The 27715-nt window shown below is 33.8% G+C and overlaps 5 protein-coding genes across 10 annotated transcripts; 2 read left to right on the forward strand and 3 right to left on the reverse strand.

Annotated features, from left to right (window-relative positions):
- Positions 1-793: 793 nt before the first annotated feature.
- Positions 794-3990, reverse strand: LOC140818986 (factor of DNA methylation 1-like). Its single transcript, XM_073178962.1, has 7 exons — positions 3754-3990; positions 3453-3620; positions 2842-2931; positions 2412-2699; positions 1741-1959; positions 1315-1549; positions 794-1028 (listed from the first exon to the last, which is right to left on the reverse strand). The coding sequence occupies exons 2-6, from the start codon at positions 3576-3578 to the stop codon at positions 1319-1321; spliced, it is 954 nt and encodes a 317-aa protein (XP_073035063.1). The 5' UTR covers positions 3579-3620; positions 3754-3990; the 3' UTR covers positions 794-1028; positions 1315-1318.
- A 3680-nt stretch (positions 3991-7670) lies between these two features.
- Positions 7671-14041, reverse strand: LOC140818984 (factor of DNA methylation 1-like). Of its 6 annotated transcripts, none has more exons than XM_073178957.1 (9): positions 13843-14041; positions 13680-13747; positions 12084-12987; positions 11684-11865; positions 9500-9589; positions 9072-9359; positions 8435-8653; positions 8022-8256; positions 7671-7782 (listed from the first exon to the last, which is right to left on the reverse strand). In XM_073178957.1, exons 3-8 carry the CDS (start codon positions 12985-12987, stop codon positions 8026-8028), a joined length of 1914 nt encoding a protein of 637 aa, XP_073035058.1. In that variant the 5' UTR covers positions 13680-13747; positions 13843-14041; the 3' UTR covers positions 7671-7782; positions 8022-8025. The 6 variants fall into 6 exon arrangements, with proteins under 6 accessions (XP_073035058.1, XP_073035060.1, XP_073035057.1 ...); XM_073178959.1 differs by having other exon boundaries at positions 7699-7921; positions 13685-13747; XM_073178956.1 differs by having other exon boundaries at positions 7699-7921.
- Positions 14042-18263: 4222 nt separating this feature from the next.
- On the forward strand, positions 18264-19125 carry LOC140819277 (zinc finger protein 1-like; the record flags this gene model as incomplete). The annotated part of the gene is made up of 1 exon (XM_073179284.1): positions 18264-19125. A coding segment is annotated over one exon (723 nt), but the record flags the coding sequence as incomplete, so codon positions are not given.
- A 1657-nt stretch (positions 19126-20782) lies between these two features.
- LOC140819446 (uncharacterized) lies at positions 20783-22787 on the reverse strand. The gene is made up of 4 exons (XM_073179540.1): positions 22470-22787; positions 22284-22333; positions 22123-22175; positions 20783-21373 (listed from the first exon to the last, which is right to left on the reverse strand). Exons 1-4 carry the CDS (start codon positions 22709-22711, stop codon positions 21005-21007), a joined length of 714 nt encoding a protein of 237 aa, XP_073035641.1. The 5' UTR covers positions 22712-22787; the 3' UTR covers positions 20783-21004.
- A 681-nt stretch (positions 22788-23468) lies between these two features.
- LOC140819644 (deSI-like protein At4g17486) lies at positions 23469-25350 on the forward strand. Its single transcript, XM_073179811.1, has 3 exons — positions 23469-23946; positions 24202-24489; positions 24939-25350. Exons 1-3 carry the CDS (start codon positions 23814-23816, stop codon positions 25187-25189), a joined length of 672 nt encoding a protein of 223 aa, XP_073035912.1. The 5' UTR covers positions 23469-23813; the 3' UTR covers positions 25190-25350.
- Positions 25351-27715: the final 2365 nt, after the last annotated feature.

The following is a 27715-nucleotide window of genomic DNA, read 5'->3' on the forward strand; positions in this document are numbered from 1 at the left end:
GACTATTGTTGTGACACACAATCAATGATGTACAGTGATGAATATTTAAATGTAGATGATATTTAGATGACATGGTTTGGATTATATCCCCTGGTGTGGATGTCCTTATCATATATTATGATGTAATAATAATTCTATGGATCCTTGAATTTTTTTACTATTTTCTAGAATCAATGACTGGTAAACTAGATAGTTTTTTTAAATATTACTAAAATCTAAAGTTTTTACTTCCGGAAATTTTTTTTAACTGCTTTATTAATATTCCATTCCATTAAATATTTATTTCAAATAATAATTTCTCTATCCCAACACATTAATTATTAAAATTAAAATTAAAATTAAAAAAATTAAATGCTACGCAGAGCAGACATTGAAATTACGAGGTTGAGTTTGATGTACCATAGGTTAGTGTCGATTAAAAAAAATGAGGGGTTTAAATATTTGAATTAAATTCGAAAATTTAAAAAATGAATTATAATAGAAAAATTATGTTGCGAACCAAGCATAATATAATTCTTTTTGAGGAGACTTGCTCGTTAATTTTTTAAACAAGCATTTAAAATACGTCAACTATGTAATATTTGTCAGAGAGAAAATTTAATTAATTGGCTAATTCAATTTGAAAAATAACCTTTGTAGTATATTTCATTACACTAAAGTTGAATTTTATTTTTACCTGATCTAAATAAAACTCACGTATACTGGTTTGAATGTTACAACATTTAAGACAACGTCTGTGTATTTTTAGGACATTGAGCATTCCGTATTTTCATTCACGTCATTACATGTGGTGTTTGCACTGTGCTAGATAATTTTATGATATAAGTTGGAAAATCAACGCAATTACTGTTGTAGGGAGCATTCACCAAAATACACACAAAACCTACAAATAGTTGACATTCAGTAAATAAGTCCAAGAACCAAATAGAAAAAGGGCTTTTACTTTGAGCAAACTCCTGTTGGAATCATTCAAAATAAACCACGAATCATCTGTTGTGCTATGCTCCTTTTCTCCCTTGGAACAATTCCTATAAAACAAATGGCAAAATGACGACTTTCTATTATTCACCAAAAAACAACAAAAATTTGATGGTTTTTTCACTGAAAACTTCTTCAAGAATGTGAAACAAGCAAACAGAGTTTGCGTGATTGATTGGTTCATTGCAGAAATGAAATATTTCGCAGTAAATTTTCTGCCTAGTTCAAGAAAATTATTTGACGTTGTATGCATATGTTAGTACTGAAATGAAAACGAGTCGAGAGATGCATATCTTAGTACTGAAATGAAGACGAATAGAGAGACTGCGAGTGCACCTGATTAATTTCTCTTCCGCTTGAGAATTTTCAGCTGTCCGAAAATGTAGAAGATGACTTCCTTCAAAGTCGCCTTTCTGTTCTCTTTAAAGCTCCAAAGTTCTGGAACCACATAACATCCACTCGGATTATACTCGCGTAGCTCGGTCAAGGCAGAGGTCACTGCCTCGTAAACTTCAGAGCCCCACTCCTTCTTAAGGCTGCGTAGCCTTTCGTCATCCTCCTTTAGCAATATCTACAATGAACACCAACTGTTATGTGTGACATTATGAAAGTTAGCAAATAATTCACAAATAATTGCAGTGGAGGCAATCACATATAAGATGTTTAAAAGAATTGGAAAGACAAATATTTGACCACTCAACAAGAGAAAATCGAAATCGCAGCCTAAAGTAAAAACCATGCATATAGGTCATTCAAGCCAACCTTAGGATTTCCCTTGTCATCTTTAATGATTTGAAATGGGTACCATTCAGTATCTTTCAGTGATTCTTGCCACAGAGCACAAAGCTCAGCTGCCTTGATCTCAGCTTCGTCAGATGGAAACCTTGTTTTGCATGCATTCTTGAAGGGTTTCACATCAAGTTCGCCCATCCTCTTAATGCCAATGCTGACTCGATTGCTACTCAGCAAATTGCTAAAGCCCTGGAAAAATGACACATTAATGAACATCATTAGTCATGTGTGACGGTTTAATAGCTAAAGCCATCAAATGGAGATGGACAACAGACAGTATCATCACATTCTCTTGTATCGAACCTTCGATCAGGTCCAAAGAAATTAATCCTATTCACCAATCAAGATGTTAGTTGACAACTATTGAATCAGTGCTTCCATCCTGTTTCATCACATGTTAGTTAATGAACAACCACATGGCATGTATTGTCGATGCCTGGAACCAGCAACAATCTTGATGGTAAAATAAAAAGTACCCAAGTATCCACACCATTTTGTAGCCTCACAAATCTTTTCTAACCCATTTATGCTTTGGCACATTCATATCCTTTCGAATTGGCCAATACTATATAATCAGGTTAATCTACTACCAGAACCACACATGAAAGAGAGATTCAGATTGAATATAATCGATAACATACCGCAATCAGTTCTTTTCGAGCCTCTTGCAGCTCATCATTACTTTCACGCTCTTTCAAAAGCAGTTGCCGATTAAATTCCTCAAGGTAATTCAGGTCATCATCTTTCTCCTCCAACCGCTCCTTCATCTGATCTATCATTTGCCGGACACCAGTATCATCCTCAGCTCCCAGATGCTTCAGCACCTCAAGTTTTCCCTTAAGTTCTTCAATTTCCATCTCTAGTTTCTGCTTCTCATCTAGATTTCTTTCCAACTCAAGAATCTTTCTGAGAGCTTCTTCCTTCTCCCGCTGCATATTATAAGCATCACAGCATGTAAAAAGCAGTGAGGGAACAGACAAGTGAAATGTTTTTTTTCTTAGCTTTATATCTGGAATACTTAGCATGCATGTGAAAGGAGAAAAGGCATCGAAATCAAGGGTGTGTTCATACCTTTTGTTCTTCAAATAGTCTTAGGAAATTATCAGAAGCCTTCTTTTGCTCCTCGAAAGCCATTTGAAGAGCACTGTTTCTCAAATTATTCTGACACAACATATCGCAGCATTACATATCAACATATTTCCAGAAAGAGTAAAATTCATTTTGATACACAAACTTTTGATAAATAGCATGGTACATGAACTTTTGAAAATGGTTTAATTAATACATAATTTACCTTTTACTTAAATTATTTCTAAGTCCAATATTATTATTATATTCAACTAAACATATTTTATTTTTCGAGATTATTTTATTGATTAAAATTATAAAATATATCATTCTCATTGTATAAAATTATTATCAATATTAATTAATTATATATAAAAAAACTGGAAAATTATAGAGTGATTTCCTAAAATGGCCATCTTTAAAAAAAATAAATAATTAACTAAGAACAATTCTGATTTGCAATATGAGGTAATTAGTGCAGAATTAAAACTTTCATTTTCTTCCTTTCTGTCGACCAAAGTTGGATGCTGCATAAATGTGATGCTTGTTACCCTTGAGCATAGAATACAATAGTAACTAAAATGAAAGAGAATAAAACATTAGAAGCTGCTAACTTCGGCAACAAGGAGCTTCAGTTTCTGGTGCTTCGGCTCCTCACATATTGAGCCCTTTTCCCCAGCATCAGCGGTGGACTTGCTACCCTTTAAGATCTCGTTTGTCTCCAGTACCTTCTCCCCCATAGTTCTGGGCTTGGAAGCTTGATCTCACAGTAGTCTCCAGTACTGTTTTAGTTCCAAGAAAACAAAAACAAAACTCATGTCAACTACAACTTTTAAACACTGGTTTAATTCGCACGCGCAGAACAAACAGCAAGGTATCACAGGATCAAAACAGCAAAACACATTTTTTCTGTACCTTGATTAACGAAATTAATCAAGTAACTCTACGCAGAAAAGATGTATATATTTATGCAGGAGGAATATATTATATATCACTGGTCGGAAGCGTGAAATTTTGGTTTATAGCTTGAAAGGCTAAACGGGGGAGTCGTTTGAGCTCCGATCATAGACTGGCGGTTCATTTGATGGGACCTTCCATCTCCCTCCCATAAATGGCGGTGGCGTAAATTTATTTTTGACTGCTCTGTCTATCCTCGTTAAGGCCATCCACAATAAATATTTCCTTGAAATGTACGTGGTCTTTCTGATTCACATTATTAATTAAATATATTTTTATTCAAATATCTCATATTTCACTATCAAATATTACACTAACTAAATATTTATATATTTTAATATTACTTTAATTAATATTTTATTTTCACTTAAATAAAATCATTTCACCATTTTAATTATTTTTATCTATTATTTATTATTATATTTTTATTAAAATATAAAATGAGAAAGTTTATTACAATTACTTTTGAATAACGAATTTGTAAAAAAATAAACATTAATAATTTAAAAAAATTTATAACGAAACTATACAAAAATAATTTACCATGAAACAATATTCATAACATTTATAGACTAAAATTTAAATATAACCCAATGATCTTAATTAATCAGAGAAAAAAACGTTGTGCATAATCCATTCTATTTGGGTCGAGCTCTTCACCACCCGAGCTATTCACTCAAAGTATGTGAAGAGCTTGGGTCTCCAAGTTAAAGAGCTCGACCCCAAAAAAAAAGTTCGACCTCAAAAAAACTTGACCCATCTCATCTCAAAAAAAGAGTTCGACCCACAAAACAAGCGTGCCTCAAATACACTGGTTTGAAGAAATTAAAAAAAATTACAATATCCGATTACAAATTTGTAACTAGATATTGTTGTGGCACATAAATCAATGGTGTGCAATGATGAGTATTTAGATGAAGATGACATTTAGATGACATAGTTTGGGTAATATTGTGGGGACCCGGACGCTAATCATTCTCTTAATCGTCATTTGGGACTAAATCAATTATAATAATCAGGGTCTAATTTTTTTTTTTTAAATGCGGAAGGTAATGGAATCAAACTCCTATACATATCAGTATAAAAGTATAAATCTCAAACATAATACAATAATTTACAACTCAGGTTTAACACCTAACTATCAAGTGTTTAAACTCTATCTCTAGTCCAAGTCCGGAATCACCACTCTAATCTCGATCTGTCTTTATCTCTGTGACCATGTACCTGTCCCACCTGTTGCCATGCACACATACAAACAGGACAACAGCCGGATAACTCCGGTGAGATATAAATATTCCAGTATAAACAATGTATTAAATGCAATCATATAAAACATATATAAAATCATAACAAACATCAAAACATGTATCTAATCTGATTACATGAATTAATGACTCGTGATCTAATTTTATCTTATCTCAAATCTAGGGATCTCAATCTAATTTAGACTTTGGTATGCTGTATCGAGTGTCTGAGATAGACGTCGATCTACATCTAAAGCTCTTCGATACACCGTAAGTCTAGAGTCTTATCGGTTCTGAGAAAGACTCGGCGGTTCTGCCCTAGCTAGGCTGTCTGCCCTAGACTCGGACTCTGACTCTGTTCTAAGTCAATACATTAACATATCACTCTGATAATCTGCAAATATCAATGCAATAAAATAAAATATGTGATTTAGGGAAACTCAAGTCAACCCTAACTCGAGTTGTGCAATCCCGAATCAACATTTATTTATACCTTTCTTGCTGTCGCTCTGATACAATCGAAGTCTAGATTCAAAGTCTGTCACTGTTTAATCTGGCAATGACAATATCAATATACTGTATCAATATTCTAATCAATTCACAACATCTCTGTTTTATCAAATTCTGTCAGTACAATGGTACAATCTTGCGATACCAGTGATACCACACCAGTATATATTAATACCAATAACTTAAAATCAACCACTGTACAAATCTGACATCACATCTCAGTCAATTTCATTCTGAAATTCATAGCAATTCCATATTCAATCTGTTTCTTAATCTGACTTCGATTCTACGCTATCTAACATGTCAAGAATAACATATATGACGTGTATTCAATTCTAACAACATCATATTTTCAAAACATGTCAAAACGTAGTAAAACTTACGTACAGTTGTAGTCTGCGTTGATAGGAACACAGTACCGAAGTCGGATTTAAAATCTAACGGACGGATTGATCACAAAATTGAATTTTGAAATCAAAAGCACATTTCCTCCTCGGCTTTCGTTTTCTTTCTTCTGAATCTTTTTAAGGATTAATGTATATATATATATATACACACGTAACATGCACAAGCCAAGTGTCAAGTATTCATTCTGCATGTCTCGCGCTCGGGCGGACATAAAATTCCGCCCGGGCGCGGAACTCTCGGCCTTCTCATTTTATTCCATCGCGCTCGGGCGGTTATAAACTTCCGCCCGAGCGCGAGGTGCTCGGGTTTCTTGCTGTTAACATTGGCGCTCGGGCGGTCAAACACTTCCGCCCGGGCGCAACACTTTCGGCCCACATCTTGGCTTTCATATTTCTTTGTCCAATATAATCTCGGACTGGCCTGGCTATAACCACATTAAGTCATAATCAATAATCTCATATTAATCTAATTAAAATCTCAGATTAACAGAATCAAGATCTTGGCCCTTACAAATATCCACAGTCGTGGATACCCTAAAACATATATTATGATGTAATAATAATTTTATGGATCCTTGAAAATTTTTACTATTTTTTAGGATCAATGACTGGTAAATTAAATAGTTTTTTTAAAATACTAACATCTAAAGTTTTTACTTACGGAATTTTTTTAAACTGTTTTATTAATATTCCATTCCTTTAAATATTTATTTCAAATAATAATTTCTCTATCCAAACACATTATTAAAATAAAAATAAAATAAAATACCACGCAGAGACGCAGAATAGACATCGAAACTACAAGGTGGAGTTTGATGTACTATAGTTAGTGTCGATTAAAAAAATTAGGGGTTTAAATATTTTAATTAAATTCGAAAATGTAAAAAATGAATTATAACAGAAAATTTATGTTGCGAACCAAGCAAAATATAATTTGTTTTGAGGAGACTTGCTTGTTAATTTTAAACAATCATTTAAAATACTTCAACTATGTAATATTTATCAGAGAGAAAATTTAATTAATTGGCTACTTTCAATTTGAAAATTAACCTTTGTAGTATATTTCAATATATTGAAGATGAATTTTTTTGTACCTGATCTAAATAAAACTCACGGATATTGATTTGAACGTTACAACATCTAGAACAACATCTAACATAAATACGCATTTTTAGGACATTGGACATTCTATATTTTCATTCACGTTGTTATATGTGGTGTTTGCACTGTGCTGGATAATTTTCTGATATACTTTCCACTTCTCAGTTTTATTTCAATCAACACATTTGGGATGAAATGTGCTTTGTCTAAGTCATAAAATAGTTGAGTGATATTCATATACTATGTCATCATGTCCCATATATACTAGTAAAATTGTACATAGGAGACAACTTGAATATGATTCGTTACTTGATTCCAACTTGCGAGTGAAATCAAAATTTCAATCCACATATTTTGGAAGAATTTGCAGTGCACTTGATCCCCCAAGTGATGTTATAAAATGAAGAAAATCTATGATCCCAATTTTAATCTTCAAACATTTAAATTAAATTGTCACAGAATTTGTTGAAATCATAGTAGATTAATGCTTCAACATTTAAGTTGAAAAAAAAAATGTTGGAGCCGATTTTGAGGGGGAAAATGGTGATAAATTCCTATCTGACACGACTCTTGATTTATCAACTAACAAGTGGGAAAAAAGGGGTCAGTCATCTAAGAAATGGGAACTTGAAACACTTGAATAACTTAAATTGGAGCCATAAATTCCTTTGTTTCACAAGTTTCCACATATAGAATAATATAGAATAGTAGCAAATTCCTGGGTTCTACACAGATATCATCCACACTATAGAATAGTAGCAAATTCCTCGGTTCTACACAGATATCATCCACACTGCGACGTTAGTTAGTACATACCACATCAGGAATCTGAATCCGAAAATGGAAAGCTCCCAACCAGATGGCCTGCAAAAAAATCATTCAAGCTTCATTACTGGAATTGCAAATCATCGAGATGCATATCTTAGTACTGAAATGAAAACGAATAGAGAGACTGCGAGTGCACCTGATTAATTTCTCTTCCGCTTGAGATTTTTCAGCTGTCCGAAAATGTAGAAGATGACTTCCTTCAAAGTCGCCTTTCTGTTCTCTTTAAAGCTCCAAAGTTCTGGAACCACATAACATCCACTCGGATTATACTCGCGTAGCTCGGTCAAGGCTGAGGTCACTGCCTCGTAAACTTCAGTGCCCCACTCATTCTTAAGGCTGCGTAGCCTTTCGTCATCCTCCTTTAGCAATATCTAAAATGAACACCGACCGTTATGTGTGATATTATGAAAGTTAGCAAATAATTCACAAATAATTGCAGTGGAGGATGTTTAAAAGAATTGGAAAGACAAATATTTGACCACTCAACAAGATAAAATCAAAATAGCAGCCTACAGTAAAAACCATGCATATAGGTCAATTCATGCCAACCTTAGGATTACCCTTTTCATCTTTAATGATTTGAAATGGGTACCATTCAGAATCTTTCAGTGATTCCTGCCACAGAGTACAAAGCTCAGCTGCCTTGATCTCAGCTTCGTCAGATGGAAACCTTGTTTTGCATGCATTCTTGAAGGGTTTCACATCAAGTTCGCCCATCCTCTTAATGCCAATGCTGACACGATTGCTACTCAGCAAATCGCTCAAGCCCTGGGAAAAATGACACATTAATGAACATCATTAGTCATGTGTGACGGTTTAATAGCTAAAGCCATCAAATGGAGATGGACAACAGTCAGAATCATCACATTCTCTTGTATCGAACCTTCGATCAAGTCCAAAGAAATTAATCCTATTTACCAATCAAGAAGTTAGTTGACAACTACTGAGTCAGTGCTGCTATCCTGTTTCATCACATATTAATGAACAACCACATGACATGTATTGTCGATGCCTGGAACCAGCAACAATCTTGATGGTAAAATAAAAAGTACCCAAGTATCCACACCATTTAGTGCTTTGGCACATTCATATCCTTTCGAATTGGCTATACTATATAATCAGGTTAATCTACTACCAGAACCACACATGAAAGAGAGATTCAGACTGAATATAATCGATAACATACCGCAATCAGTTCTTTTCGAGCCTCTTGCAGCTCATCATTACTTTCACGCTCTTTCGCAAGCAGTTGTCGATTCAATTCCTCACGGTAATTCAAGTCATCAACTTTCTCCTCCAACTGCTCCTTCATCTGATCTATCCTTTGCTGGGCAGCAGCATCATCATCACCTCCCAGATGCTTCATCACCTCTAGTTTTCCCTTAAGTTCTTGAATTTCCATCTCTAGTTTCTGCTTCTCATCTAGATTTCTTTCCAACTCAAGAATCTTTTTGAGAGCTTCTTCCTTCTCCCGCTGCATATTATAAGCATCACAGCATGTAAAAAGCAGTGAGGGAACTGACAAGTGAAATGCTCTTTTACTTAGCTTTATGTCAGGCATACTTAGCGTGCATGTGAAAGAAGAAAAGGCATCGAAATCAAGGGTGTTCATACCTTTTGTTCTTCAACTAGTCTTAGGACATTATCATCGGCCTTCTTTTGCTCCACGGAAGCCATTTGAAGAGCACTGTTTCTCAAATTATTCTGACACAAAATATCGCAGCTTTACATATCAACATATTTCCAAAAGAATAAAATTCATTTTGATACACGAACTATTGATAAATTGTCTGGTACATGAACTATTGAAAATGGTTTAATTGATATGTGATCAAACTAAAACGTCAAGTTTACCCTTTACTTAAATTATTTTTAAGTCCAATAATATTATTAAATTCAACTAAACACACTTATTATTTTTCAAGATTATTTTATTGATTAAAATTATAAAATATATCATTCTCATTGTATAAAAATGTTATCAATATTAATTAATTATATACATAACAACTGGTAAATTATAGAGTGATTTCCTAAAATGGCCTTTCTTAAACTACTATAATCAATTTTGACCTTCAAGTAAGTTCATTCCTAAAAATAGCCTTCAGTTCAAAAATGACCTTTAAAATATTTTTTGCAATTATCCTTCTTTTAAACCCTTTCTATACAAACACAAAAAACATATTAAATTGGAAAAATACAAGTTCATAATTAAAATCTGAAAGTTTATATATCGAAAGAAACATCTAAAAATATAATAAGAAATTTTCGATCAAAATTAATAGTCAAATAAAAGATAAGTTAGCATTTAAAAAATGATAATAATTAACTAAGTACAATTCTGATTTGCAAATATGAGATAGTTAGAGCAAAATTAAAACTTTCATTTTGTTCTTTTTTTTCTTTTTAAATTTTTAAATAGAAAATAAATAATAATAATAATAATATTTAATAACAAAATTAATAAAAATACAAAATATAGATGAACAATAAGAATGCTAATGATAGCTCTCATTATTATTATTGTTATTGTTATTATTACCATTATTGTGATATAATAAATTTACTATTTTTATATTGTATTATATTGACCAAATATTACGCTAATTCATACTAAATATTCGTGATTTCTTAATGTCCTATTACAAATATAAATATATTTTATCGAAATCAAATCATATAGTAAAATTAATTTCAAGTAAAATATTTACGACTTTAATTATTATAGCACAACTACTATTTTTATGATTGTTAAAAAAATTATACGTAAAGCTAAAAATTAATTAAGATAGAGAAAAGTGAAAAATATGGACATTTTAGGATTTGTAAATAATGTAAAGATATTACAAATTTTTTAGTAAACATGCTAGTTCTAAAAATAGAGGATTCAAATGGGGTCATTACAACCAATTTCTCTAAAAATTATATACTCAACAATAATATATATTAAAAAAATGTTTAGAAATATATATAAAAAAATTCTTTATCTATGTTATATTATTATAATTATATGCTCATAAAATTACAACTCATAAATAAATCAAAATATACACAGCTAAAATAGATTTTTTAATAAACAGATAAAAATATTATAAAACAAATATTTATTTATATTTAATTAAAAATACAAGTAAAAAAATCATGAAAAAATTCAGAAATGTCTGAGCCAAGTACAAAAACTTTCAGCAATCGGAATCGTGCAAATCAGTGCTCGGGCCTCCATGCGCTGGTTTTTTCCAATGAGATAGGTCTCTTCAAACTTGATATACAACTTTCACGTAAAACATTTTTCCGGAGGCATTATATACAACTTTTGTCTTATTTATTATAGTATAATAAATAAAAATTTATTTTTATAATTTAAAAAAATAAAATAACATCGAAAAGTAAAATGCATATCTAGTTTAATTTTAGTAAAATTGACCTTCTAATTTGATCATGTACCAATAAATTATTTTTAATAGTTTATGTACCAACATGACAATTTATCAATAGTTAGTTAGTATACCAAAAGAATTTCTCTTTTCCCAAAAAGAAGAGGCTCATAGTCATATGCACATGAGCTGAAAACTTCAAGTCTATAACGGAGTTCAATTAAGGCTTGACATACATCATCCATTATGTCAGCCTCGTGCATGCCATAAAAGTTTGCCAAAGCAATCAGTGCGCAAACAGAGTAACACAAGTATTAAAATACTCGTGTTGAGACCCAAGTAACTAGTCGAGCATCGAAGCATCAATTCACATTTCAATAAGGCCGAATAAATGTATGTGCACTAAGCATAAACAATGTATTACCTTCCTTTTCTCCTCTTCAAGTTTATTTCTCTCACGTTCGGTCAAAGTCTCACGTTTGTTCAGCTCTCTACTCCACGAATCAAGGCGTTTTTTCTTTGCCTCCAACTCTAAGTTCAACAATTCCTGCTCATCCAAAACCCGTTTAATGTGCTCCCGAGCATTGCGTTGCATCTTCTTTGTTTCTGAAAAAAATATCACAATTTCAGGCTTACCTCGGGGTACAGAAAAAGCATAGATCATAGTAGAGAATGGAAATCGCAAGTAAACGAAAAAACATGGCTTTAATGAGTGGGAATTAATAAAACTGAAGAAAACCTCTTGAAGAAGTGTTAGACAGCGTCATGCAATGGCACAGCCTCAGAAAAACATGAGCTGGGATTAGAGGTGGGGGGCAATATACCTTCACAGAAAGTGCGGTGAAGTTCATCTTTCTCTTCAAGCAACCTGCTCAGTGACATTGTCCGTTCATTATATTTGATTTGCAACTGATCCAGGTTTTCATTCTTCAAGTCAATCTCATGGACGAGATTAACCACGACCTTGTTTGTATCCTTTTTTGCTTCCTCCTCGAGACCTGAGACCGTTTTTAGTTCTGAATTTTTGCGGAGATAATCTCCAACAGGCCCTTCTGATTGGTAATCATCTTGGCGAGCAAACCAACCATACATCTTTGAGCCTGGAGAAGTTCTTCGCTCATCCCACGCTCTCTTGGTTTGGCCATAACGTTCAAATGATTGCTCAAAATCCATTGCATACTTAAAGCCATTCCAATCTGGATCAAATCTTAACAAAGCATGTGCGGTTTGCCGTTTCTCATCCCAGAAAATTTCAATTTCTAAAGGCTTGTATTTGGAGAATTTCTTCAGCAAGTACCCAAGGGTATCCACAGAATTGTCATCCTCTGACGTATCCAGTATGTTAGCAACAATTCCCACCCAAGGCCAGCAAAACAACTCATGCTGCTTAGGTTTATCAGCAGGTGCAGGAGCAGGTGCCGCACGCTGTGGTACAGGTTCAGCATCTTCAGTTACATATGTCTCCAAATATTCAGATAGTGCGAGATGGTTTGCTCTCTGCTTGGCACTTCGATTGGCCGAGCCCTTAGATACTCCAATGGCATGTTGAAAAAGATGATTGTACTGGTAGTCTTGCTTTTTCTTACCAGCACAAAAGGGGCATCTAAGGGTACCGTTTGGACCCTTTACCCTATGAGTACCAGCCTTCAGGAGTTCATAAGGTTTCTCTTTGTACTCGTTAATCTCAGAATCACTGATGTCCGACTGTTCGTCAGAGCTGCTTCCCATCTAAATAGCAATACAAATAATAGTTAATTGAAAACAGTTATCAAGGACAAAAGAAAGAGAACAAAGTGTCTGAGATGAAAAAATGAGCCCGGTAGCACTAAAATATTCAACTAAAAGCAAGTCAAATATAAAGTAGCTTGCGGGACTGAAAGTTGAAGTGAATAGTGATTAAAAAAAGGCCTCATAAAGCACAGAATTGCGTCGGTTATATCAGCACACAAATTAATGGTTGTCTACCAGACTCCCGTCAGATTCTGCCATGAAAAGCTCATAACATTAAACTTATGGAATAGAGCACAACCATACTTACTGAATAAGAACTGAGAAGGCTTTCCTATCATCTGAAAGTCCACCATGTGCAACATACAAAGAAAAAGTAATAAAGGGCTACTAAGGAAACAATTATACAAGCTCAATCCCCATATTTGATTTACCAACTGCAGAATTGCAACAAATTGCTGTCGCATTTCTCTCAACAGCTTACAGTAGCACATTCAAGATCCAAAATTGAATTATTTACAAACGCCCCATAGAGGAGTAAAAAGTAAAAACAGTTCGGCAAGAAATTTTTTCAAGCAAATGTGCATGCGCCTCTTTTATCAGGCAAAATAGAAAATCCCGCCTCTCTCTTAAGCAATAGCTAAAAATTGCAGGAAAAAAATTATACATCAATACACAACGTCTGTCATTACCTTACCAGTAATCCGATCCAGAAATCGAGTTGATTCACGATAACAAGGGAAAAGTGCAGTTCACGTGCCTACACATACAAAACCATCCCGTAAGCTATAAATTCAACCAAAATGTAAATAGAATTATTTTTTCACATGCACACCAGCCTAAACATTTTCTTACCTCGAAGTGAGCAATTGATCCCACAGCAAAAGGGACGAATGCCGGAACGAAGTTTGTTTCCGCGGTGAGCCGAGTTCACCAAAGCATGCTGATGGAGGATAATCCCGGCCGTGAATAGCCGGAGAAGCAGGTCGAAACCCTAGAGAACCGCGGAGAAATCGGGAAGCAGAGGGATGGAAGTACACTCGAGTGATGAAGTGCTGACCCGTTGGGAATCTGGATACATTCTATTAAAGTTGAAAACAACAAATGGGCTTTCATGTTTGGGCCAATCCAGTTAATTCTAGTAAACTTTTGGGCCTTATGCTGGCATGAAATGGGCTTAAACCAAGTCTTATACTACTGCGAACCATACCAAATATTAATATTAAAAAAAACATGAAGTTAGATTAATAATTTATTTAAATACAAAATTCGAAGTTTTATTCTATTGAATTTTGTTTTATTTTAAAAATCATAGCATTGCGGGAAATGGGTATTTTTGGGAAAAAAAAATTGGTATGTCACAAGTGATTAAATTTAGAGATGTAACATAAAATATCATAATATTTTAAAATATGGCCCCAATATTTACTTTTTTTTAATAAAACCAAGTCAAAATATGACCTTGAATGTGGGGATAGATCAAAATCGATAACAAGTATAAAACTAGAGATCAACTCTACCATCTTAGAAAAAATTACTTTAATCGACGACGAAACTCCAATCCCGTCATAAAGATGACGGAAAAGTAGATAAATATAGTAAAATCGAGGAAAGCATGAATTGTATTGTATGATGACATATATTACCTTGTAATTTGTTTAGTAGTGATAGTTTGGTGTTTGTGTCGATGCTTGTCAAAGAAAAGTTTCGAGTGTACTTTGGAAACACGAGACATGTGTAGTGTTGAAGAAATCCAAGTAAGTATGATATCTCATTATAGGATAGCATATATTCAGTCACCATTAAGTGTCGGCCACTTGTTGTCCCACTTTCGAGTTTGTTAAAGTTCAAAAGACCCCCACATCAAATTACATATATATAAAATGGTTTGGGATATGGATATATTTCCAATTTTTGGAAGTTTGGTTCAATACGAGTAGAAAGTTATATATACAGGAGAGTGTAAAATTCAACATCCGACTTTAGCAAAAATAACGTTGTCATCGTCCTTTCTTGATTCATAGTACACTTCAATAAATGAGCAGTTTTATATTTTTCAAATACAGAAAGAAACAGTCGTTGACACAAAAAGTGAACAACTCTCAGCTTTGTCTTTTTGGGCAAACATTCTGATTTTCTGAAGTCTTGTCTGTTGTACATGATCAACCAATGCGATCTTATGATAAAGTAGGTAGAATTTTGTAAAGAGTGTGGCTTCTATATGAAGACATTTAACTCAATCGTTTTCAAATTTACTGTGATAAAGTGAACGGTTGAGTGTACTGACATACGCAGCGGTCTTGTATGCTTAAGCTTGAGCGATCCAATAGACTTTCATACTCAGAGATCTTACGCTGATGCTTGAACGGTTGGATGGCTTTGTACGTTAAGATCGGTTGATTAACTTTTTCTGAATCTCCAACTAATCAGTCGTGTGCCTGTAATACGTATAAAGATACTTTAACATAATACAATAAGTCATAATTTGTTATCACCAAAATTAAGAGACGTCCCAATACTACCTAAGTATCAGAATAGCTAACCGATCCACCCTCGGTGATTCAGCAATGCATTTTGGTCAAATCAAGTTTAGTGGTTTACTCCTAACTCCTAAGTGATATTAATTCTATGCAAATTTCTAAATTTATTCTCAAATTTGAATGTATATTTACATAAGTAAACAATTTAAATTATTCATAAGTTTCTTACGCGTAATGCCATATATGTGAACCGTTTAGGTTCACGACAATTGGAGTGGGTAATACATGAACTAAATCAATCATTTAAAAATCAAATTTAATTAGCCCCTTTGAATTTATTCAATTTGGTCAAATCTCATTCCTTAAATCTTTTTTTTTTCTAATTTATAATTACCCCTTTTAATATTTATTAATGTTGGGCAAATAGCATCAGTACCCTTATAGAAATTCAAAAAATAAATAAATAAATAAATAAAATCCTCAGTGTAGAAGTAAATTTCATGTAAAAACCAATTTGTTTCCAAGAAAGTTAAATGTTTTTGGCAAAAACTTGTGTGAGACGGTTTCACGAGTTGTATTTTGTGAGACATATATTTTATTTGGGTCATCAATAAAAAAAATATTACTTTTTATTGTGAATATCGGTAGGGTTGAGCCTTCTCACATATAAAGATTTGTGAGACAGTCTCGCAAGAGACCTATTCAATGTTTTTTGCTTTTTTTAGATTTTTCACAAGAGGAAGTGCAATTATATCATTTAATGTCTATTTTTAATACAAAAAAACGAAAAAGACAATTCACAAAAATGGTGAAACTCATTTTGCAATAAATATTATAAAGATGCTGATAATTTGCAATGTGCGTGACAAAGAAAAACATGCTTAATAAATAGGGTTGATTCCCATCTGCAGAGGGGTAACGTTTGTGTGCTTATATTTATTTATATTTATATATAGAGTTAAGTTATCATGGACGTATATTGTCGGATACTCATAGGCGTCCCGATATATTCACGCAAACATCTTATGAAAACCAAGACATTTTTTCAAGATGTTCGAACAAACATTCGTCTAACAACAAACGTTCAACATATCAAAATTATATACATATATATATTCAGAGTTTGGATACAGAGTTACGGTCATTGGTACATGAACACATGCATTTCTCCCTATTGGACATCTTGTGAAAAACATTAAATTCTTCCAAGATGTTTGCATGAATATTCGCCTAACAAGAGACGCCCAATATATAAAAATTTACATATTTATATATAAGAGCCAAGATCACATGTTCGATTCACATTGATTGCAAAGAGTACAATTATTGGGAGGGAGATTGTTGGGTACAATAATTGTCCATGTTTGGTAGAGCGATCGAATCGTGGTGCTTGAGCTGTTGTGCTGTTTAAAATATTTGAGTTGCACAATCACTACTAGCTATAGTCCTTTGGTAAAGCAGCAAGTGCTCTTGTCCTCTACGAGAGTTTGAATGAAAAGTTATGGTAATTGGTACATGGACACATGCATTTCTCCTGGTTGGGAGTCCCACCATATCAATAATTTCATGCCATTGTACTTAATATAAGACCTAACGTAGTTACTTCTGAATCGATCTTATCCAAACTATATAGTAAATTTATGTTATTTACTATTTAAAACGATTTATAATATGATTCATGTACAGCTTAAAAATATGCCCGGAGAATTGCAAATTTAGACCAACTTGAATTTCAACCTTTTGCAATTTTGGTATTAAGAAAACTGCATTTTTAGTTTTAGAATTAATTATGTCAATTTGTGATTTTGATTCTTTATGTTATCAATTTCAATTTGTATCATTTTAGTTTTTTTTTTTATTTTATTTGAGGGTGCTAATACGACACTATATAATTGGAAAAAAAAAATTTATTTGGAAAACATTTAAAAAAAAATTATATACTCTAAAAGTTATGTATATTATTTTCTTTTTCTTATGATTTTCGATTATTTTTTAATAATAAAAACATAATTTATCATAATTTGATGATTTTATCTCAGTTTTCTTTTGATGAACTTTTTTTCCACCATTAAAAAATTTATTCAATAAAAGATATATATTTTTCTTATATTATAAATTAATTTTCTTGTATATCATGTATAAAAAATATGTGAATTATTAATAAGAAAGAGATTTAAAAAAAATAAATAAGATATTTTTTAAATATCAAATATTATTAATTTAACTATCAAATCTCATTCTTAAATGACAAAAAATTGTGTGAGACGGTCTCATGGATCATTTATGAAAAAATATACTTTTTTATTGTGAATATCGGTAAGGTTGATCCGTCTCACAAATAAATATTCGTGAGACCGTCTCAAAAGAGACATACTCTACTTAAATAACATTAATCAAACAGCCATAACAGAATTCTAAATCTACGGATTTGAAATCGCACTTTTAATTTTTTTCAAACTCACTGTCAGTAATTTTTCAACAAAACGTGCGGATGCAGTATCGCATCGCATCGGTTCTACATTGAAGTAGACTAAAACTAAAATTTGAAAACGAGAAAGCGAAACAAGCAAGTATACAAGGCGAAACCGTGATTTAGCATTCTTAAAAACGATTATTAATTACGGACACGGTAATCGTACACATGGACGTTTAATTGTATTATTAAATTTCCTATTTTCCTAATCGATCGACAAACAACTTTTCCAATATTTTCTAATCCTCCGAAGTGAAAAACAAAAGACAAACTTCAAACTAAAACCCTCCATTAATGGAGGCACCAAGATTCAAGCCTCCTAATCATCGACCATAAATTCGCCATCATGCCTATTATTACACGAATCAGCTCACAGCCCACCAGAGATTGAAACAAAATTTTTCAAAAAAATGGAGGAAGAAATTCAAACACAGAAAGAGAACAAGAATCCTGATCTTGAATTTGATCTGAACCTCTCAACCAAGGATTTTGCAGATCAAACAGCTTCGAATCCGGAACTCACCCTTTTCCGAACAAGTATCCAGCCACACGATTCGATGTTGCATGAATCGGAGCCCAGAGTGTTTTCATGCAACTACTGCAGTAGGAAATTCTACAGCTCGCAGGCTCTCGGGGGCCACCAGAACGCCCACAAGCGTGAGAGGACTATCGCGAAGAGGGGGCAGCGGTACTGCGGCGGCGCGTACTTCCAACACAGGGACATGGCGGAGCTCCGCTACCCAAGCATGGCTTCTCTCCCTCTGCATGGATCGTACAGCAGGTCTCTAGGTATTCAGGTTCATTCTATGATACATAAACCGAGTACCGTTTTGTCCTCTCCGTTCAACCAGGGCTGGTTCAGAAATCATCATAATCAAGTGGGGCAGTCGTCCGGTGGTGGAGCGGCGAGGTTTGACGGTGGTCGGAGGTTTTATCCGGCAGCGGTGGATGCAACTGGAGGACTCAGGAGCGACGCTAATTCTCAGCTGAAAAGTCGTGGTAATCAAGAAGACATGAAGAATCTGGACTTATCTCTGAAACTCTGAAATAATTTTATTTTATTTTTGCTTATTTCATATTTGCCTTGGTACAATTTTTTCTTTCTGTTTGAGTAATCTTTTATATTCATTTCTTTATGAGAAATTAGAAAAATTCGTGTAATTACATCAGAAATTTTCATTTTCATTACATTTGCGGAGGATTATGTCTGTGTAGATCAGCAAATTCCATATGAACTCCGAATGAACTTTGTTTCCTCAACTTTAGTAAGGAAACCTGTAACTTTTACCAGTAATCATCTTTCATTTTACACAATTAATTTGTTTTTCACGATAAAGATTATATTCAAATACATTTTCAGAAGTCGCCTTTACCATTGCTTTCCTATAAAGCAATCTTTTTTTTTTCGCGCTTTTTATATTTTTTAAGATGGCGTCGACAATACGCTAAACTGGCATCGACGTAGTGTCACATTACCACTCTTATGGAAAAAAAATTAAAATTGTATAAAATCGAAAGATACAATACTAAAACTCCGACCAAACTGACCGAGAAACAAAAATATAAGACGGAAAATGCAATTTTCTCAAATTTATTCTAAATATATATACTTTTAATAATTCTTCAAATGAGTCAATCACTCCATCAACATCTCCTTTCAAAAGTTTAAATTAAATTAAATGTTCTTTTCACTAGATATCACACGATCACTTGTATAAAATATAAACCATAGTGATATTTTTAATTAATTATACGATGCCGTGGTGAATAGTGTATGATTTTGGCACTTATTGAATTTTAAATAAGTTTCAAGTCCAAGAACAATTCCAAACATGAAATGGACCCTAGCTCTCTCTACTTTGTTTTTATGATAAATTTGTTTTCAGACAGATATTCGAATCTTATGATGTTTTGGATTTAGTTTAAAAGTCACCCATTATTTCGTACGATTTAATATTAAAAAAAAACATAATATTTTTCTAATGAATCATTCAATGTATATGTACACACATAATTTGCCCTTGATGACACATTTCGTGACCCCGCTTGCACTTCAAGAAATAGACTATCGACGGGAGAAGTCTACATCATTTGGTGACTGTTGCAACGAGAGTCGGCAACTCTTTTTTTTTTTTTTTAAAAAAAATTAAGTATGTTTTCTCTTAATTATTCTATTATATAACATATAATACACATGTTTATGTTATATTCCAAAATTATTATTTGGCTGTGTTCGACTAAATAGTACTTGAGAAGTTCTTGTGAGTTGAGTTCATGGATTTAGAGACTGAAATTTCATCGTATGCGATGGAATAATTTTTAAATAAAATTGTTTATCGATTTAGAATGTTAATTTTTTTTTAATATTTGATTCAATTGATTTGTATAGTCATGCATGCATGATGGACATATATACACCAATTGTATGTATAGGTATGCTTGTTGGATTTTTTTCATAAAAAATAATTTTGAGACAAAAAATGGTTGGAAATTAATTGGTGATATGTGGGGTTGATATCATGGGGGCAAGCCACATTAATAAAAGGGAGACTTGGAAAATGTGTTCCTCTAGTGTTTTTATGATCCCACGCAGGTAGGTCAAAATCCAGTATGATAATATGGGACACAACTCGACTCCACTTGCAATTTTATGCAATGTATTTCAAGAACTCAAGCCATGATCAGCTTTGAGACTTCTTTAGAATATAAATTTTATTTTAAAAAATTCCGCAAAAAATATTGACATGAATATGTTAGTGCTTATTGAATCAGCCTCCAAGATGCACATTAATTCATAAGCGATTTGAACAATATATTCGAAAATGCGGAACTCTTCTCTGAACTGTATACGCCGTAACGGTGATTATTTATTGTAAAACTAGGTTTATTGAATCTAAGTGCCGTTTGAATCTGATGAATTCTTTTGAAATGCAAATACTGTTCAAAGTTATATGGAAAGTAAAGAATGGCGCTGTAATGGCTGCAGAAACCGGGATTAAGCCAAAAAAAAAGGTACTACAATGGTGATCTTTTCAGTTCTTGGCATCCTCGGAGGTTTATCTGTTCATGCTGCCTTCTTAGTATCCTGCGACGCCTGAGTAACTGGCGCAATCCCATGCATTTTCTTTTCACTTGAGGGTGTTGCACTTTCTCCTGAAATCTTGCCTTCCAAACCATGTAGGATGTTGTCTGGTTTGGTCTGAACAGTTGGCCTTTTCTCATTAAGGCCCCCCTGGCCTTCTTTTACAGGATCGCCGGATTGTCTCTTTGATCCCGCTACAATTTCCTTCATCGTCTCTTCTAGTTTAGCTAGTCTCTCTTTTACCTCTACGATCGTTGGATCAGATGCTGCTGCTGCCTTTTCTTCCGCAGCCTTAAGCTCCATTTCTTTTGCTTTTGCTTCAAACTCGGCTTGTTTCTTTAGCTCTAGTTCCTAACATAATCCAGGAATCTCCCCGTGAGAAACACCTCATCACATATTCATATGAGAGCAAATAAAAAATAGACCAAGTGTCATATTACATGTTCTCCCGGCTACTAACGTAACTCTTAATCATATACAAAATCAATGCATCAATAAGCTTTTGATAGCTCCAGGGTAAGAACAGAGGATATGTTATATGAATCTGAAATCTTATAGTGAGGTGCAGCTCGAATATCTATATTACAGTCGCGTTTTGATTGCTGTCACGCAGCCAAATAATCCAACATTAACCGATAATCCTGACTTCAATATTGGATAGTAGGATCAAGCATATGTAGCACTAAAACTTCTAACTTATAGTAATGATACAAATTTAAGCAACTCAAGCTCCATGTTAGAAGTCAATGGATTAAATATTGTGTGTTGAATCGCTTAAATTCACCCCTCACATGCAAATTTATCTCAAAAAAGCACACAAAAAATAAAAGGTTATTTTTAAAAATTAAAAAAAAAAAATCATACAAGTAAAGTTTATATTTGAACATCATATATCCAATCTATGAATTTTCTCCTCCTACTGATATCTAGTTCAGTCAGGGGAGGATTCACGATAAGAATCATCCAATTGAAGCAAACTTCGATCGAGCAATTCAAGTGACTAAGGGCGAGGGAGCTTGGAACTATTTTTATGAGAATTATTTTGACAATGGACGGCTTAGTCGGCTGTAACAAGAATTCAGCACCGGAAAAAACTTTACCGCGTCCATTTTCTTCATTTCACTGCGAGCATACTGTGCCACGAGATACACAGCTGATATATGAAAACATAATGACCATAAAAAATCAGACAAAAGAATTCCAACATAAAATTTTGTAACGTAGTAAAAAATGATACTTTAGGCAGTGTAAACTTAGGTACCCAATGACGGCATGCAGGCAAAGAAAAGCTGCACGAGATGAAAATCCAACCTGTAAACCATCAGATTTTTTTTTAAAAAAGAAAACTTTTAATCAACTCCAAACATAATGAAACCAAACTGTTCGACAAAATGCCTGACCAAAATCTTTGGAACTAGAACATCAGCTGTAAAACAAAATGACATACCCAAACTTCTTCTTTTTCGGAGGATCGCTGAAGAGAATTTTGGCTGCGGTCATGAAGTCGAGGTTATTTAGGGCTTTATATTGCTCATCGTACTGGCTCCACGAAGACGAAGACCCATCGTCACCGGCGCCGCCGCTTTTCGCGGTGGACTTGTTCCCACGGGCGGAGGAGCAAAACGGCCGGCTGGAAGATGTGATCCGATTCAAAACAGTCTTCCCGCTAAGAATTATTCTCATCTTCATCCCCCAACATTTCGGACAAGAAAGCAACACACTACCTGAATTTTTTACTGTCTGCCAATCAATGCCAGACTAGAGCTGGGACTTGGGGAATGAGTCAGGCCCTAAAATTGTTGAGGATATGAGCCCATAATAACAATAAGGCCCTAAAATTGTTGAGGATATGAGCCCATAACAACAATCAGGCCCAACTTGAAATTAAAATTTTGTTTCTGAGTTTTACTTTAAAACTAATAAATAGGAGCTACTAACAGCAATCATCAATGCTCTATAGGATGAGTTTTAATATAAGATAATCAATCGATCATAGTATTAAAAAATATCGAGAGTAACACTTCAGACGTAGTCGTGCGTAGAATCATCCTCCTATACACAAATACATCACCTTTATTTGATCAATTTTGTACTTAATGTTGATTTGCCTTAATGTTTTCGAATAAAGATAAAATATATAAATTCTTAGAGCATATCTTTTGTGTGAAGATTTTACGAATTTTTATCTATGAGATAAGCCGACACTGCACATATTTATAATAAAATATAATATTTTCATGAAAAGTGACCTAAATTGAAATATATTTTTACAAAATTGACTATTAAAATCGTCTCACCAGAGTTTTTATAAAATTTCTAAAAAGAAAAATCACATCATCATTCCATTCTACTTGTAATCTAATTCAATGGACCAATAAAATCTGATTATAATATTCCATCCCACAATCCCCCTACTACTACTGCACCTCATTATGAGTGTACGTTACTTTTCCCCTGAATAAATTTTTTTTTTCAAAAATTTAAATTACTTGAAACCAAACCAGCTCACATTCCAACCAATCTTGGATCCCTTTTTAACTAATTTTTCATCAAATCATTGGGGCCATCTGTTTCCTTTCTTTTTCTACAAATCACGGATCTTTTTCAATAAGCTCAATCGTGAGTCGTGACTGTTCGCCGCTGGACATGACTCAGCTGGCCAAGTTTCAAGAATTCTAGTCCTATTTTCTTGAAAGTCCTGGTTTTGAGTGATATCTTGATACTGAAGGGACGATATCAGAAGGGTAGTCGATAGTTTGGATTGGGAGTCGGGAATTCTTTCGGTATTGCCATGTTATGCTGTAAAAGTTTGATAAAAAGTGGCGCGGGGTCGGTGCCGGTGCATTTGAATGTGTATGATCTTACCTCTATCAATGGATATGCTTATTGGCTTGGGCTGGGGGCTTACCATTCTGCTGTTGAAGGTTGGTTTTCTTTTTTAAAATAATCTTTGAAACTATTTTTCCAAGTTTGGAATTTTGATTGTTCTAGTGTAGCGATGAATCAGATCTACATTGGAGTTATTCTGCACAAAGATATAAAAGAAAGTCAAGTTTTGAATGAACAAATTTAAATTTATATAATTCGACAGAAAGGACAAGTTTTGAATGCTTTGTTTAAATTCTTGAAATGGGATTTCTTTATTTAATTTCCATATTTTTTTCATTTTAAATTTGTAGTTCATGGATACGAGTATGCATTTGGAGCCCATGAGTATCCCACAACTGGAATATTTGAAGGAGAGCCAAAAAGATGCGATGGATTCACATTTAGGAAATCTATTCTGATAGGATGGACTGATTTGAATGAGGCGCAAGTGAGGGGAATTATGGAGAAGCTTGCAGAAAAATACAGAGGAGATGCATACAACTTGATCACCAAGAATTGCAACCATTTCTGCAATGATGCTTGCATCAAACTCACTGGGAATCCCATCCCAAATTGGATAAATCGCCTCGCCCGAATCGGTAACTAAAAATTCAATGTTTTTCAGCTTTCTTTATGTTTGGTTGAAAGGGATGACTGCTTCTGTTAAGCTGTTTTCATCCAAGTAATACCACTAGAATTAGACTTGAGTAGCAATCTGATGGTCTCCACCAAGAGTCTATGATTAATTAAAGTGTTGGATTTTTAGGTACCACCACTAGAAAGTAGGTTGGTAACAAAAGATAGGATGGTAGATAACATAATTCTGGTTGTTAAAACAGGCATATCTGAAAGAGAAGGATGTGTTATTAATTTCGATAACATGATTAAAAACAAAAACGATCCGAGTCTGATCGAGTCGTCTTCGTAGAGCATCTGACTCTTGGTTTCCATGGTGACTCGTTTCACCTGCACCTCTAGCTGCATTTACATGACATGTATTTGGTTGCTGATGTCTTCAACTATGTGCTAAGAATACTTTATTGTACAGGTTTGTTATGCCAATGCATAATTCCAGTGAACTTGAATACAACAAAAGTAAGCCACCACAGAATAGAAGACAAGCAATGTGAAGTTGAGAAAAAGAAACTCAGAAGCCATTCAAACAGGTTCTCAAACTCATCTCACTGTTCATCACCTTCTTCTTCATGCTCTCCGCCCCCCGCGACGACCATCAACGACAGTCTAAGCAGAAGCCGAAGCCCTTTACCCGAGTCTTCGCCTTCGAGTAATGAATCTTAAACGAACTAGAGGGCTTGAATCTTGAAATGAGCCAAGTTTCATTCATTTTTTAAGGGTATCAAGTTGTGCCTTGCAAATTTGTACGAGGGATATTTAACATGGTATTTGTTGTTAACAATTTTTTTTTATTATGATTATTATAATAATTTTAAAATTTTACATGAGCTGATCTCTATAATGGGTTATTTTCTAAAATTAACCTTAACATATATATGTTTAAAAGTAGTTCTCTTGTGAGACGGTCTCACGAATCTTTATCTGTGAGACGGGTCAATCTTACCGATATTTATAATAAAAAAATAATACTCTTAGGTATAGTTTGGTACACATGATAGGATAAACATGTGATATATAATATAAGGATAAGTTAAGGATAAATAAGATGTATGATATTATATTTAATGTTTGGTATGCTTTTAATAAGAGTGATTAAATTTATATATTAAATTGTAATGACAAAATTAACCTCATCATAATAAATTTTATAATTTCAAAGTTGTTGCTTGAGTTCATATTTTTTATTTGTTCATGTGCCGATAGTACTTGCATGATTTATTTATTTTTACTTAATTTTATATATTATATAATATGATAATTGAGCTCTTGATTTTTTGATTCAAGTCAAATATCAATTTTTAAAGTTAATCGAGTGATACTAATAATTTTATTTAGATTTATAAAAATTATTTATATAATTATCTCGAATTCATTTATATAATTATCATATTATATAATATATAAAAATAAATAAAATATTTATTTGATTTTAATTTCTACCTACTAGCATAGATTTATAAAAAAATCATTTATAAATTGAGGGTAATTAAGTCATTTGTAGTGTATTTTATCATTAAATTAAAATTATCACACCTTCTATTAGGGATATTTTATCCTTCTAAAAAATTATTTATTAAGGGTCCATGATATTATCATTCTTTTTAAAAAGGTACTAAACATGGTGTAATGCCCGGAAATTAATCACTGTAATTGACGTTGATTGATTTATAATGTCATGTGATTATGAATGGACCAATCGGGATACCGAAAAGAGTATTTAAAATGAAAGTAGGGATTTTTGGTGCGAACCAAGACCGCACCCGCGGTCCCTACGACACAGCAACCGCGGTGTAGATGATGAAAAAGGGATAGGATTGCCGTGGGGTGACCGCACCCGCGGTGCTTACAAGACCGCACCCGCGGTGCAGGACCGCACCCGCGGCGCAGCAACGACCGCACCCGCGGTGTTGCGTGTTGCGCGGAAAATGAGCCACCTCTTAGCATGCATGCAAGGATATATATAAACCGTTCTTTCCTTCGAAATTAGTAGGAAAAGAATAGGAAAGCTCAGGGGAGGTTTGCGAAATCCTTACGCCTTTATATTTCAATCCGTCCATCTGATTTTGAATCCGACTTCGGTATTGAGTTCCTGGCAACGTAGGCTACAACTGGACGTAAGTTTTACTACGTTTTGACATGATTTAGAATTATGATATTGTCAGAATTGAATGGAATTCATATATGATGTTCTTGACATATTAGACATCGTAGAATCGAGGTCAGATTAAGAAACGGACTGATTATGAAATTGTTATGAATTTTCTGGGGTATAGTGATTTATACCGGACAGATTTGAATTGTGACGGGATTACGGATTGTATTGGATATGAGTTATGGATTGTAACTATTATCTGTTGACTTGGTATTGACGGGGATATTGAAATTGTACCGTTATACCGTTGATTTTGAATTAAGTCCAGATTGATCAGATTGTTATTGATTTGGACGGTATATTGATATGAGATTATTGATATTGTCATTGCCAGACAGGCTGTGAGTTCAGGATTCGACTGAGCCAGACACCGACGAAAGAAAGGTATAAGTCAATGTGGTATTGGGAGATGGACTTGAGTCGGTTTAGACTTGGGTTTCCCTAAATCACATACTTTATTTTATTGCATGGATATTTGCATTACATTGATTAATGTACTTGTTCTCTTGAATTTAGATGACAGGTATTAGACGAGTTATCTTGTGACAGAAGTGCCGGATAGTGGTGGTATCGCCACGGCACATTGCACGATGTCACAAGATAGGATGCTAGCGATAGAACTACAGTCCTTGACGGTTAGGTCAGGACACTGGATGTTTGGTTATATCGAGTAATGGAATCTATTACGGAATTCGATATAGGAACACCATATTTGGTTATATCGAGTAAAGGGTAGTGGAATTCTTCTATTACGGAATTCGATATAGGAATACCAGGGCACTGGTTATATCGAGTAATAGAGATTATGGTTCCATCCTTTACGGAATTCGATATAGGAATACCACATCTGGAAACCGGGATCCCTAGACTAGGATTGAGTCTAGTCTGAATTGTAGATCTACGAGTATTGTCGACAGCATGATATTGATTATGTTTCAGATTTGTTACATATTCTGTTACCTGATTACATGCTTTATATTTGTTTATATGATTGCATGTTTCGTTGATTTATACTGGGATTTATTCTCACCGGAGTT

Source organism: Primulina eburnea, chromosome 18, assembly GCF_022965805.1.
Source record: "Primulina eburnea isolate SZY01 chromosome 18, ASM2296580v1, whole genome shotgun sequence".
NCBI lineage: Eukaryota > Viridiplantae > Streptophyta > Magnoliopsida > Lamiales > Gesneriaceae > Primulina > Primulina eburnea.

What these genes read in the sequence shown, in the direction of transcription:
- LOC140818984 (XM_073178957.1), bottom strand. Translation starts at nt 12,987, where the DNA reads ATGGGAAGCAGCTCTGACGAACAGTCGGACATCAGTGATTCTGAGATT. An exon ending in TTGAAGAGGAGAAAAGGAAG is followed by an intron (nt 9,590 to 11,683) that starts GTAATACATTGT and finishes ATTTTGTGTCAG; the next exon opens with AATAATTTGAGAAACAGTGC. An exon ending in ATGAAAAGGGTAATCCTAAG is followed by an intron (nt 8,257 to 8,434) that starts GTTGGCATGAAT and finishes TGTTCATTTTAG; the next exon opens with ATATTGCTAAAGGAGGATGA.
- LOC140819446 (XM_073179540.1), bottom strand. Translation starts at nt 22,711, where the DNA reads ATGAAGATGAGAATAATTCTTAGCGGGAAGACTGTTTTGAATCGGATC. An exon ending in CCGAAAAAGAAGAAGTTTGG is followed by an intron (nt 22,334 to 22,469) that starts GTATGTCATTTT and finishes GATGGTTTACAG; the next exon opens with GTTGGATTTTCATCTCGTGC. An exon ending in TGCCTGCATGCCGTCATTGG is followed by an intron (nt 22,176 to 22,283) that starts GTACCTAAGTTT and finishes TTCATATATCAG; the next exon opens with CTGTGTATCTCGTGGCACAG.
- LOC140818986 (XM_073178962.1), bottom strand. Translation starts at nt 3,578, where the DNA reads ATGGGGGAGAAGGTACTGGAGACAAACGAGATCTTAAAGGGTAGCAAG. An exon ending in TGAAGCTCCTTGTTGCCGAA is followed by an intron (nt 2,932 to 3,452) that starts GTTAGCAGCTTC and finishes ATGTTGTGTCAG; the next exon opens with AATAATTTGAGAAACAGTGC. An exon ending in CTCGAAAAGAACTGATTGCG is followed by an intron (nt 1,960 to 2,411) that starts GTATGTTATCGA and finishes TCATTTTTCCAG; the next exon opens with GGCTTTAGCAATTTGCTGAG.
- LOC140819644 (XM_073179811.1), top strand. Translation starts at nt 23,814, where the DNA reads ATGTTATGCTGTAAAAGTTTGATAAAAAGTGGCGCGGGGTCGGTGCCG. An exon ending in TTACCATTCTGCTGTTGAAG is followed by an intron (nt 23,947 to 24,201) that starts GTTGGTTTTCTT and finishes TTAAATTTGTAG; the next exon opens with TTCATGGATACGAGTATGCA. An exon ending in AAATCGCCTCGCCCGAATCG is followed by an intron (nt 24,490 to 24,938) that starts GTAACTAAAAAT and finishes TTTATTGTACAG; the next exon opens with GTTTGTTATGCCAATGCATA.